Source organism: Triticum dicoccoides, chromosome 5A, assembly GCF_002162155.2.
Source record: "Triticum dicoccoides isolate Atlit2015 ecotype Zavitan chromosome 5A, WEW_v2.0, whole genome shotgun sequence".
NCBI classification, from domain to species: Eukaryota; Viridiplantae; Streptophyta; class Magnoliopsida; order Poales; family Poaceae; genus Triticum; species Triticum dicoccoides.
The window spans coordinates 398,963,487-398,974,754 of NC_041388.1; the positions used below are offsets into that span (position 1 = coordinate 398,963,487).

An 11,268-nucleotide genomic window follows, 5' to 3' on the forward strand; every position below is an offset into this window, starting at 1 on the left:
AAAATAGTCTTACATTTTTGTACGGAGGGAATAGTTTTCACAAAGGTTGTCATGCTTTGGTAGAAAAAAAACATAAATACTCTCTCCATTCCTAAATACTTGTCTTTTTAAAGATTTCAAATGGACTACCACATACAGATGTATATAGACATATTTTAAAGTGTAGATTCACTCATTTTGTTTCGTATGTAGTCATTTGTTAAAATCTCTAGAAAGACAAATATTTAAGAACGGAGGGAGTAGTTTGCAGGCGCATACAAAAGAATATGTTTGTTCTACAATACATGATATTTTAGATACTGCACGTTCTCCAATTTGCAATTTTGGCCATTAATTGTTGTATAAATATGTAAATAAACAATTACGACAACATTTTGAAACTATTCTCCTTGAAAAATCTAACAGCGACACAACCAAACCTATATAAATATTGTGCTCAAACTCCAATATGGATGGCTATGTTTGGTAAATGTTAAAAATTTGACGTGCTACCGAACATACAGATTTGTCATACAAAAACAGATAAGTTTGTCATGTTGCTGTGTAAGATTTACCATGTTCTAAAGTGATAATTGTCATGCAGTACCCCGCAAAAAAAAGATAATTGTCATGTAGTTTAAGGAAATTGTTAAAAAAAATCGCTACAGCAAGTAATTACCATGCGTTCGATCAGACATCAGATTTTTACAGTTAATTTTTACAGCGAGTAATTGCCATATTGACTTTTGAAGAACTTGCGGGCCGCAGAGGTACTTATGACATCGGTAAGGCCCATGATGTTGTCGCTAGGCAAAAGAAGCCCATATGGCCAACCGTAGCACGGTCCGATGCCGCTTCTCCAAGCAAAGCGAGAGGAGTTACTCAAAAAAAAAAAGCAAAGCGAGAGGAAAGGTCTCCAATCGAGAGGCATCAACGGGGTCCACGACGCAGGCTTGTGGTGCCCCCATCCCATGGCGCCGTGGCTGCTGCTCCCCTCCTTCCCGTGGCCTCCCCCGCCCCCTCCCGGCTCCTCCTCTGGCCGCGGCGGCGGAGGCGGTGGAGGCGACGGCGGAGACTGGAAGCCCAACGTCGTCACGGCCATCGCCGGCGTCCACCTCGGCCGCTCCCTCCGCCGTCGCCTCGCCGGCCTCCTCAGCTCGCCGGTACTGGCGCTCTCGCTTAGCCTTCAATTCACTCTTCTATTGTGATGACGCAAACTGTCGGATTTTCACTGGCGACATCTAAGCCTATTTTAGGTAGCTTTATTAGTTAAGACTTATCACTTGTAATATACTGTGATATCCTTCAGTCTCTAGTTATACAGATGTTGGTTGTTATCATGATCACCTATGCTGCCTTTGAACTCTTTAACTTTTCATGTTAGAAATTGGTTTAAGAATTTGTGAGCTCGCTGCATAACTTGATCTGAACTGAATTGTGCAATGCGTAGGAGGTGCGGTCTCTTGATGTCTTACCGAGAATAGGCGACATTTGGTTTGGAGGATTACAGCCACTTGACACACACCACGTTCTTGGGGCGCTGGGAAATGTGTGCTCCGCATCGTTTGTTTGCAGTTCTGCTTTCTTCGGTGGGAATAGATCAGGTGGGAGATACGTCGGTAGCGGAAATTTGCAGCCCAGACGGCCTCGTGGGATCAATTCGAAGAAGAGGCTGTGGACTAATGTTCTTCTTGCTGTTAATATCCTGTGAGTGATTGCTCAATTTAATACGCATGATTCCCTTCTATTCGATAGTAGTATTAGCCTCCTTTCAGCATTTGTGGATTAACACAGTTTTACTACTTTAACCAAAGGGCTTATATCGCTCAGATAGCATCGCAAGGAAAGCTTATTATGTGGGGAGCAAAGGTTGGTACGTGTTGAAATTTCCATTTCACCTATACTCTGTTTATTTTTTGACTTATGGGACTGCAACCATGATTTACGATGGAAGGTCAACAGCCTAATTGATAGAGGGGAATTTTGGCGTTTGGCTACATCAACAATTCTTCATGGAAATCTTACTCATCTTGCTGTATGTGATCCTGTTTCTATCGAGAATTAGAACTATACTCTACAAAATGACCATTGCTAACTTTCCTTCCTATCATTGTGGCAATGCAGTTCAATTGTTTTTCGTTGAATTCGATTGGCCCTACTGTGGAGCTCGTTACTGGTCCTAAAAGATTTCTTGCTGTTTATTTCACTTCCGCACTGGCAGGTGTTTGTTTCTCCTTGTTACCTGTTTTTGGTAAATTCATGTGGCGGTGTGATTGCTGTCTGCTTCTTGGTTCATAAATGATTCTTCATTCTTCGAACTGTAACAGGTTCACTAATGAGTTATCGCTATTGTCAATCACCTTCTGTTGGCGCATCAGGGGCCATTTTTGGACTGGTATGTCTAGTTCATTTCCAAAATACAGTTACATAAATACATCAGGGGCCATGAGTATTTTATTATGTATGATGCTTTATCATGGTTGCTTAACCCTACAGCATGGCATAATTTACTAGCAATATGAAATTACGAAATGTCACTGGTAGATCAGAACATAGATCATCTGTTGTAATTTGTTCAGATTGTTTCATCATTATTTCTTTCTATTCTACGACCTCAAAGTTGGAAACTTCAATTTGACCCAGTTCTATGTACTACATTAGTGTATATCTTTTGTTTGCACGTCTTGATTGAGTTGGCCTTTAATGTACTCCCTCCGGTCCTTTTTACTTCGCGTATTAGGTTCGGGTCAAGTCAAACTTTGCAAAGTTTGTCCAAATATATATTAAGAAATATCAACATCCACAATACCAAATATATACTCCATGAAACTACATTTCATAATGAATCTAACAATATTGATTTGGCATTGTAAATATTGATACCTTTTTCTACAAGTTTGGTCAAAGTAAAGATGCTTTGACTTCAAACAAAACTTATATGCAGACTAAAAAGGACCGGAGGGAGTACATCGTTTTGTCTGCCGTAGTTGAGCATTTGAAAAATGTCATTTTGACCCAGTTCTATGTACTACATTTGTGTATCTTTTGTTTGCACATCTTGATTGAGCTTGCATGTACATCGTTTTGTCTGTCGTGCTGAGCATTTGAGAAATATCATATCATCTTGACCCAGTTCTATGTACTACGTTTGGTGTATCTTTTGTTTGCACATCTTGATTGAGCTGGTCTTTAAGGCCTTGTACAATGCAAGGTGCTTAGAGGGGTACTTCGAAAAATAAACCGATTTTTGTCTAAGCACCGGTGCTTATTTACAGAGGACAAACGCTTAATTAGGCACCCCTGCTATAGAGATAAGCAGCTGGTGCTTAAGAAAAAATCGGTTTATTTTACTAAACACCTCCCTAAGTGACTTGCATTGTACAAGGCCTAATGTACATCGTTTTGTTTGTCGTACACTCGTACCTGAGCATTTGAAAAATATTATATCATTTGGACCCAGTTCTATGTACTACATTGGTGTATCTTTTGTTTGAACATCTTGATTGAGCTGGCCTTTAAATTTTAATGTACATCGTTTTATCTGTCATACTTGAGCATTTGAATAATATCATTTCTAATTGCCACCAGTATTTTGTACTAACAACAAGAACCGTAGGCCTATTCTTATTTAGTTAAGAAATTCATGATATACGTTCCTACATCATTTTATCACCTTATGTGTATCATCAGGTTGGTGCCTATGCTGTTTATACATGGAGGCACAGAAAGCTTTTGGGGCATGGAAGGGAAAGTTTAGAGCAGATCGCACGTGTAGTCATCTTAAACATGGTAGTGATTTATATATTTCCACTTACCTCATGTTTCTTTGTTTTTGCTATTTGCTTTGTCCCATCTAGAAATCTCATATATTCGGTTTGATACAGGGTATGGGTCTCCTTTCAAGGGGCATTGACAACTGGGGTCATGTAAGTCTCCCAAACTTCTGCATAATTCATTCCGCGCTGTAATGAAATGTTTATCTCATGAGTTCACTTGATTAATAACAGCTAGGAGGCTTGCTCGGGGGAGTGGCTGCGGCATGGTTTCTTGGTCCAGCTTGGCAAAACCAGTATGTAGCAAAGGATGGAAGAATGGTGTTCAAAGACAGGGCACCCATTCACCAGCTAATAGGCAGTAAAAGATCACGGTAACTGCGTGTATGATAGCCGTGCTCCTATTTTTACTGTGTATAATAGCTGAGACACGTGGGACAGGAAAGATAAAAGAAAGTAAGAAGGAAGATTGGGACAACATACCAAGCAAAGGGAGCAGCCGAAAACCATGGCTGATACCTAGTTCTGCAGAAGAAATCACCCACCATGCCCATGTGTGGCGGCTGCTGAGCTAGCTCTAGCTCAGAGAAGACCAGTGCCTCTGTGCTCACTTGGAGCTAGTTGCTGTGTTTGGATCACCCGCAGCTGTTACGATTGTGACAGGGTATGGTCAGGCGGTACTGACAATTGTATTTTACATTGTTTATTTATCAAGCATTGGTAGCACCTCATTGATAATCATTTGTGTAACTGAATTCATGATTGATCCTGCTAACTATGGGTATTGATCATTCTTGTCACCACTTTGTTTTATTTCGGTGCATGGATAAGATCTGATGACTGTTGTGGCATGCCAATAAATATATTGGGCACCTGTGTTCAAAAAGAAGTAAGTTGCGCACCAGCAAAATTCAGGACTTGCTACCCCTTTCTCCCTGAAGTTCTTTTTCTCGTTTTTCCTTTCTTGATTTGGGATTTGCGCTCCCGGCTTCAGCTTGGTTTAACTGAACATGAGCTCACAGTACTAACGTGAACATTTACAAGTATTTTAGGGGATACTCCCTCCATAAAGAAATATAAGAGCATATAGATCACTAAAGTAGTAATCTGAACATTCTTATATTTCTTTACGGAGGGATACTTGATTGAATGCCAAATTCTGGCGAAGTTCCGCCTTTATTTTCCAGTAAATCTGATCAAATGTGGCACCAACCTAGTTCAACATACCAAATTTGGCACCATTTCGATTTTGAGTTAATAATGTTGACAGCTTGGCCAAAATATACGGTAATCCACTCCGGTGCCCGGGCTCAGATGAGCCCGGTGAACAGTGCCGTGATTAAAAATAGAAAAAAAAATAATTTTTTTTACTGGAAGATGTTTGAGTGCATGACGTGCGTGCAAAATTTCATCCCATCTGGACATCTGTAGAGCTCGTGGCAAAAAAGAGAAATTCGGCCAGAACCGTGCGTGAACAATAACCTTACAGAGACAAAATATAACCTTACAGAGCCAAATTTTGTCTTTTTTGTCACGTACTCCTCAAATGTCCAAATTCTACCAAATTTTGCACAAACATCACGCACACAAGTATTTGCTTGGAAAAAAACAGAATTTCTTGCTTTTCTGATTTTGCCCAGGCTCATCTGAGCCCTGGTGCTGAAACGCCGCACTCCAAAATATAGGCTCATTTTATTCCCACCAAGGTGGAGGTGGAGCACATGAAAGGCAAGCCAAAAGCTGTAACCTCTGTGACCTAACTTTGATATTTCAACAACATAAGCAAGCGTGCCACAGTACAAATGCTAAATTACCACTCAGCACGAAAAGGCCCACGGCATGAAATGCCACATCAAAGATGAGCGTTGTAGTATGCTGAATATGTCACAGGTAAGAGCATGAGTACATTCTTCTCTACCATAAGCCCCCAGCCCTTCGGCGAGACCTTAAGAGTACACATTCTTCTCTACCACAAGTCCCCAACCCTTCGGTGAGACCTTACAATTTGGTAAAGGCGTAAGGCAACATAAAGCCCTGTAAATTAGCATAATATAGACCTATATCTACAGTTATATCCGCCTCAGATGGTCCGGAATTCACCATACACAGAACCCGCCTTTGCAGCATCTTCCCAGTTCAGGAAGTTCCAAGCAGCAAAATTGCAACCACATCGACCTCATATTCAGGATAGATTTGTGAACAATGGAGCAGATACATTGGAAGCAATCTGACCATCACTTCAGGAATGGAGGAGAGCTGCAAGTTTACACTCGAATGAGATTTATTTTGCTCATAAATTACCCAGGGGCAGAGAACTGAAAAGCAAATTGAAGCAGCACATATGTAACTGAAGCAGACTTCAGCTGGCAGCAGTACTTGTGGGTTTTGAAAATTCGGATTCAATCAATGCAATTTCGCTAACGGGATACATACATAAATCAAATGTCCACCAGACCTGATTGCATATCAATCCATAGGGTAGTGTTGTACGAAAGAAGCACCCAATGCACCACAAGACAAAATATTAGGTTAATTCAAAATAATACAATACATATCTTCTATCTTCAATATGATCATTTATTTTCATTTAAAGGAAAATAACCCTAATACTTTATCTATTAGATACAAAACAATGCAGTAGATTCATTGAGTGTCTCAATTCAAAAGTCAATGGCTACTTGGCTAGAACTAAAGCACTTCAAACTAACTATCCAAATAATAAACATTAAATTAGAAATACAACCCTAAGTACATGCTACAGAGATAAGAGATCAGATACTTACAATACGGAGATGGAGCAATTGGAGGAGACTTGGTTGTTGTGCCACTTCGTTTCTTCCGTGGAGGAATGGAATGTCGAAAATGAGGCACTGGGGGTGAAGGTATCGGCATCATTTGATAAGTTGGTCCAGGGACTGCGTTTGGTACATGATTGGGGGATGGTAAGGGATGGGGAGGATCTACACGGCCAGGGATTGGTGGAAATGCTGGAGGAAGGTATGGTTTATGAACTGGGGGGGATGGAACAGCAGATGGCTGTGGTGAATGCACAAATGGAGGCAGCTTAGGGCCACTACCAAAGCAGGGTGGTTTTAACATTGGCCTACCAGCTGGAGGAAAGGGGTTACAGTCAGAACATGGAAAACAAGGGGGGTGGTTTGGTAAAGGGGGAGAAGCCCGAGGGGAGGGACTAGAGGTTGGGGGTGCAAGGTACGGGACACTCCCAGATGGCGACAAAGATGGTGGTACACTTGTAGAAGGTGATGGAGAGGGGGATGGATATGGAGATGGTGAAGGAGCTGGACTAGGAGATAAATATGAGATTGAGTGTTGCAGATACGATGACAGCTGAACTCCTTTTACCTTACCAAATACAGAGTGATTAAGCCCAAGGTTCCTCGCGTCAGGTTCTTTGATTAGCTCAGCTAGTTGTTTCAATCTATATGGCAACAGAATACTAGTCCCATCTAACACCGATGCCTCAATAGTTGCTGGGGCTTCAACTGAAGAACCAATTTCATTCCTGAACTGCAAGTATATTCTCTGCATATATATGATAGACAGTGAGCTTAAATTCAAAAAATGAAGCCAGAAAATCGGTAATAATACCTCGTCGAAAGTGATTAAATCGGTGATACCTCATAGGACCTCAAGTTCAATCCAAATTCCAATTGATTTTTTAGCTCTGTAAGATTACCCAAGATCTGACCAATGGAGTTGTTCAGCACAAAGTTGAATAGTGGGTCTGTGCTTGCCCATATAGAACCAGATTGCGCAGGAACAACAGTAATTCCTCCAGGGAATCCCAACAACTCGATGGAAGATGGATAACCAAAAATTGATGGTGTCAAGGATAGGTTCAGCTGCTTCAGCATCATCCCTATTAAGGATGACCTCAGTACACTAAGGGCCGGCAAACTTATTGAAGCATCTTTTGGATAAGGAAGAACACCAAAAACCACACGCGTGGAGTATTTAGAAGCTAAAGAGTGCATCGAAACAATGGAAACCTGTTTTAAAACATATTTGGATTAACCAATGGTAAAGGCAGAAGAATAGAAGAGAAATAAGAAAATTCTGTCACCTTGCTATTAGGTACACCAATCTCTTCAAATATGTCACTCCCTATTCTGTCCATGTGAGCAGCGAGGAACGATACTGGCTTTTCCAACGTGAAACCAACCTGGATTTCAGCTGAAACAGAGAAAAGAGTCCTTTAGTCGATACTCAAATCCACCATTACGCATCACTATATAGTTCTGTGAAGTAGAAAATGCAAATGACATTTTTACAAACAAACATATGGGCAAATAGAAATAGACAAGCTCTAGGAAAATGTTCGCCAAGTTAGCCAAGATGAAGGGACAATGTGGTTTAGCTTTTGTTTAGTTTAGCACAGTTCAGTAGAAGTAAATAACTAACCTAGTGGTAAAATAGGATTGCTAGTAATGGTTTGAGAGATAACAACCAGTCAATAAAGAATCACTCTAGCACTTCCGCGGACAGGGAGTGACTAGGGGTATAAAAAGCTACAGGTCAAATGCACTTGACATAAATGTGCCACAAATGCGAGGGACTGGGAGCGTGTTTGGTTCGGGTCCTTGCTGCCAAACGCCTGGCCTGGAGCTTCCCTGGGAGCAGCCTGGTCTTTGTTTGGTTAGATTCCTGAAAAACTAGACCAGTGCATGACCTGGATCGTCCAGGCAGTTGGTTAGACTCAGGCATCCTATTCTGGTAGCCTGGATCATGGAAAGCAGCAGCCTGGCGTTAATACAGCACTTTGCAGATGGATTACAGGCCAGTATGTCAGTACATATATTTATTTAATCCTTTGATGGCTTCCCAGGCCTAGGGCAGGATCCAAACAGCTACCTGTCCAGGCTGACTGGCCAGGCCAAAAAATCAAAATCCAGAAGCCCAGGCGGGGCAGCACTTTCCTCCAGGCATGCAGCCCAGGGCAAACAAGCTATCCCTAGTTAGCACAGCCACCATTACTGATAAGAATGTACAGGCGTCAAACTTAGTATATACTAGCACAGAAAATTTATCTCAACAGGAAAGACAAAATGCATATAGAAGAACCAAGTGATACAGAGATTAAAGAGGGCAGTAGAGCACTATGGCACTACCGTATATAAGTTATTAGATTAAGATTGCATGGTAAGCTATTAGATAAGAGTACCTTAATTACATGGTAAGATTTTATTGTCCTGCAAACATTTGAGACACCTTAAGTAAGGAGTTTATATTCTACTTAAGCCCTTAGAATCCAGGGCTAAGAAAATGCTAGCATAGGTAGTGTGAGTTTAATTACACGTGAGAACCCAATTAAATCTTGATGAAAAATATGACGAGTTTGAGAATGTGAGGTTGCTCAAGCCACTTCATACAGGTCCCAAATATACAACTATTTAAACTTCATGGTCTGGGCAAAGAACAATAACCATATTTTACACTTAACTACAGAGAAATATACCTTCAATCATTCACTGAACAATTTCTTATCTAATTCATAGGCGTGCATAAGTATGGTAGGTATGCCAACAACATAACACACACCCGAGAACACTTCACGTAAACACTTAATAGCAAAATACGAGGACGCTTGTAAATTGTAATTAATCCGTAGCCTAGCCAACACAACCATGCAATGCCAGTGAAAATGAAGCCAATGACATGTATGGCAAGCCTCCATTTAAATGAGCATCTTATACAGGCAGGGTAAAGTAAACACAGCAACCACGTCTGGAATCACCAGTACACTACCACCAGCTTATGCAGTAGGAAATTCATAAATCCACGACCCTTGTTATCATGACAAAAGTAGTGATCTAAATGCTCTTGTATTTCTTTACAGATGGAGTACTCTGGAAACAAATTACACATCTAACTTTGACAGAAACAAGCCAAGAATTCTACACCCTGTGTGTGTGTTTTTTTTTGAAGGCTACACCCTGTGTGTTGGGAAACCCATGAAAGAGCAAATCATACAGGCACAGGCTGTATACAAAAAGAAAAATACGGGAACCCGAGTACCATGTCCAAGTGACCTCTAAGGCTCTAACAAGACATTTCCAGGAATAACTTCTATGTTGCATCAATCATAACAATTGCCTTCAAACCCCAGGTCATAACAGCAAAACCTATATGAACTTGTAATTCAAACTATCTAAGTAAGGTTTCAACTGAATCCAGAATCTGAAATTCATTACAAGAAGAGAAGTAGAGAACCAATCGTTCACCAACCAGAGACAGCCAATTGTCCCAGAGCACCAGCCGACCGAAGTTGAGTAGTAAAATCGTGCAAATCCTAGATCCAGGGCGGATGCATCGAAGCATCGAACAGCAGCCCGAGGTGATGAACTCGCAGTCGTCCCATCTCGTCGATCCGCTGTCTAAGGCCTAATTGACTGAGTCGTCACTGCACCCACGCGCACGCGCAGTAGACCAACTAAACCGACTAATCGCTAACCACGAGGAAGAAGAAGCTAAGCGGTGGAGGCGGAGAGCTCACCGGCGAGAACGTCGGGGTCGCTGGAGAGGTAACCCTTGGGGCGGGAGGGCAGGAGGAGGAACAGCGCCGGGACGAGGACCCCGACAGCGAGCGCGAGCACGAAGACGCACCGGAACGAGACGGAGCGGCCGACCGCGCCGGCGAAGCCGCACCCCCACCCTCCCCCTCCTCCTCCTCCGCCGGCGATCGCGAGGCCTCCCGCGCCGCCGAGCTCGACATCGACGGGCTTCCCCATTCCGAGCGCATCTGACTCCGCCCCCACGACCCCCAGCTCCCCGCCGCCGCCGCCGCCGCCGCAACCACCCGCGGGCGCGCGTGGAGGCCGCCTGGACGACTAGCCGCGCCGCGCTTCTACCTCCCGCCGGCGAGACTGTCGGTTAAGTAGGGTTTTTTTCCCCTCTCCCCGCCTCGTCTCCCCCCTTGGATTTATCCCCTTGTTTTGTGCCTGAGGTGGGTGCCAAGTATGCGGATGGATTTCGACGGGGAGCTTTCTCCTCCTTTCCCCCCTCCCTCTTTGCTTTGCTCAGTGCCCGAGCCATGTGCTATTTTTTGCCGAGATATAGTACATTCGCGTGAGGGTACGATATTTCTTTTTTGAGCTGTGAGTAGGAGTGTTTTTTACTGCGGCCATTTCGTTTGGGCATCGCCGTCAGTGACGCTGCCTGATGACCACCTGGCTCTGGCTGCGAGGCCAAATCCCACCTTGCTTTCCCGACCAACCGGGCATGTGAGGACATGTGGCGAGCTACCTCACTTGCCATTTCTTTTCTTTTTTTTGGCTTCTCATCAGCTTCGTCACAGGTCACTTGTCAACTGGGACGCACACTTGTGCAGCCACCGAGTGCGCTTTTGTTTAGTGACCGCACCGGCTTTGCGTGTTTTGTGTAGCGTCCGTGTCATTAGGTGGCCGCCATAGACTGGCTTTGGCTGGCCCCGGTCAGTTGGTTGGGGGTTCACCAGAGAATTCCTACTCTTGTTTGTATTACACGTACCGCGTGATGT

General features: G+C 43.1%; 2 protein-coding genes across 3 annotated transcripts; one reads left to right on the forward strand and one right to left on the reverse strand.

Annotated features, from left to right (window-relative positions):
• The first annotated feature begins 882 nt into the window (after positions 1–882).
• On the forward strand, positions 883–4,565 carry LOC119301804 (RHOMBOID-like protein 10, chloroplastic). Its single transcript, XM_037578780.1, has 9 exons — positions 883–1,142; positions 1,430–1,686; positions 1,794–1,848; positions 1,934–2,014; positions 2,104–2,200; positions 2,307–2,374; positions 3,670–3,768; positions 3,864–3,905; positions 3,987–4,565. The coding sequence occupies exons 1-9, from the start codon at positions 951–953 to the stop codon at positions 4,128–4,130; spliced, it is 1,035 nt and encodes a 344-aa protein (XP_037434677.1). The 5' UTR covers positions 883–950; the 3' UTR covers positions 4,131–4,565.
• A 923-nt stretch (positions 4,566–5,488) lies between these two features.
• Positions 5,489–10,516, reverse strand: LOC119301805 (inverted formin-2-like). Of its 2 annotated transcripts, none has more exons than XM_037578781.1 (5): positions 10,267–10,516; positions 7,837–7,946; positions 7,391–7,762; positions 6,536–7,295; positions 5,489–6,008 (listed from the first exon to the last, which is right to left on the reverse strand). In XM_037578781.1, the coding sequence occupies exons 1-5, from the start codon at positions 10,499–10,501 to the stop codon at positions 5,992–5,994; spliced, it is 1,494 nt and encodes a 497-aa protein (XP_037434678.1). In that variant the 5' UTR covers positions 10,502–10,516; the 3' UTR covers positions 5,489–5,991. The 2 variants fall into 2 exon arrangements, with proteins under 2 accessions (XP_037434678.1, XP_037434679.1); XM_037578782.1 differs by lacking the exon at positions 5,489–6,008 and adding an exon at positions 6,039–6,207.
• Between the last annotated feature and the right edge of the window lie 752 nt (positions 10,517–11,268).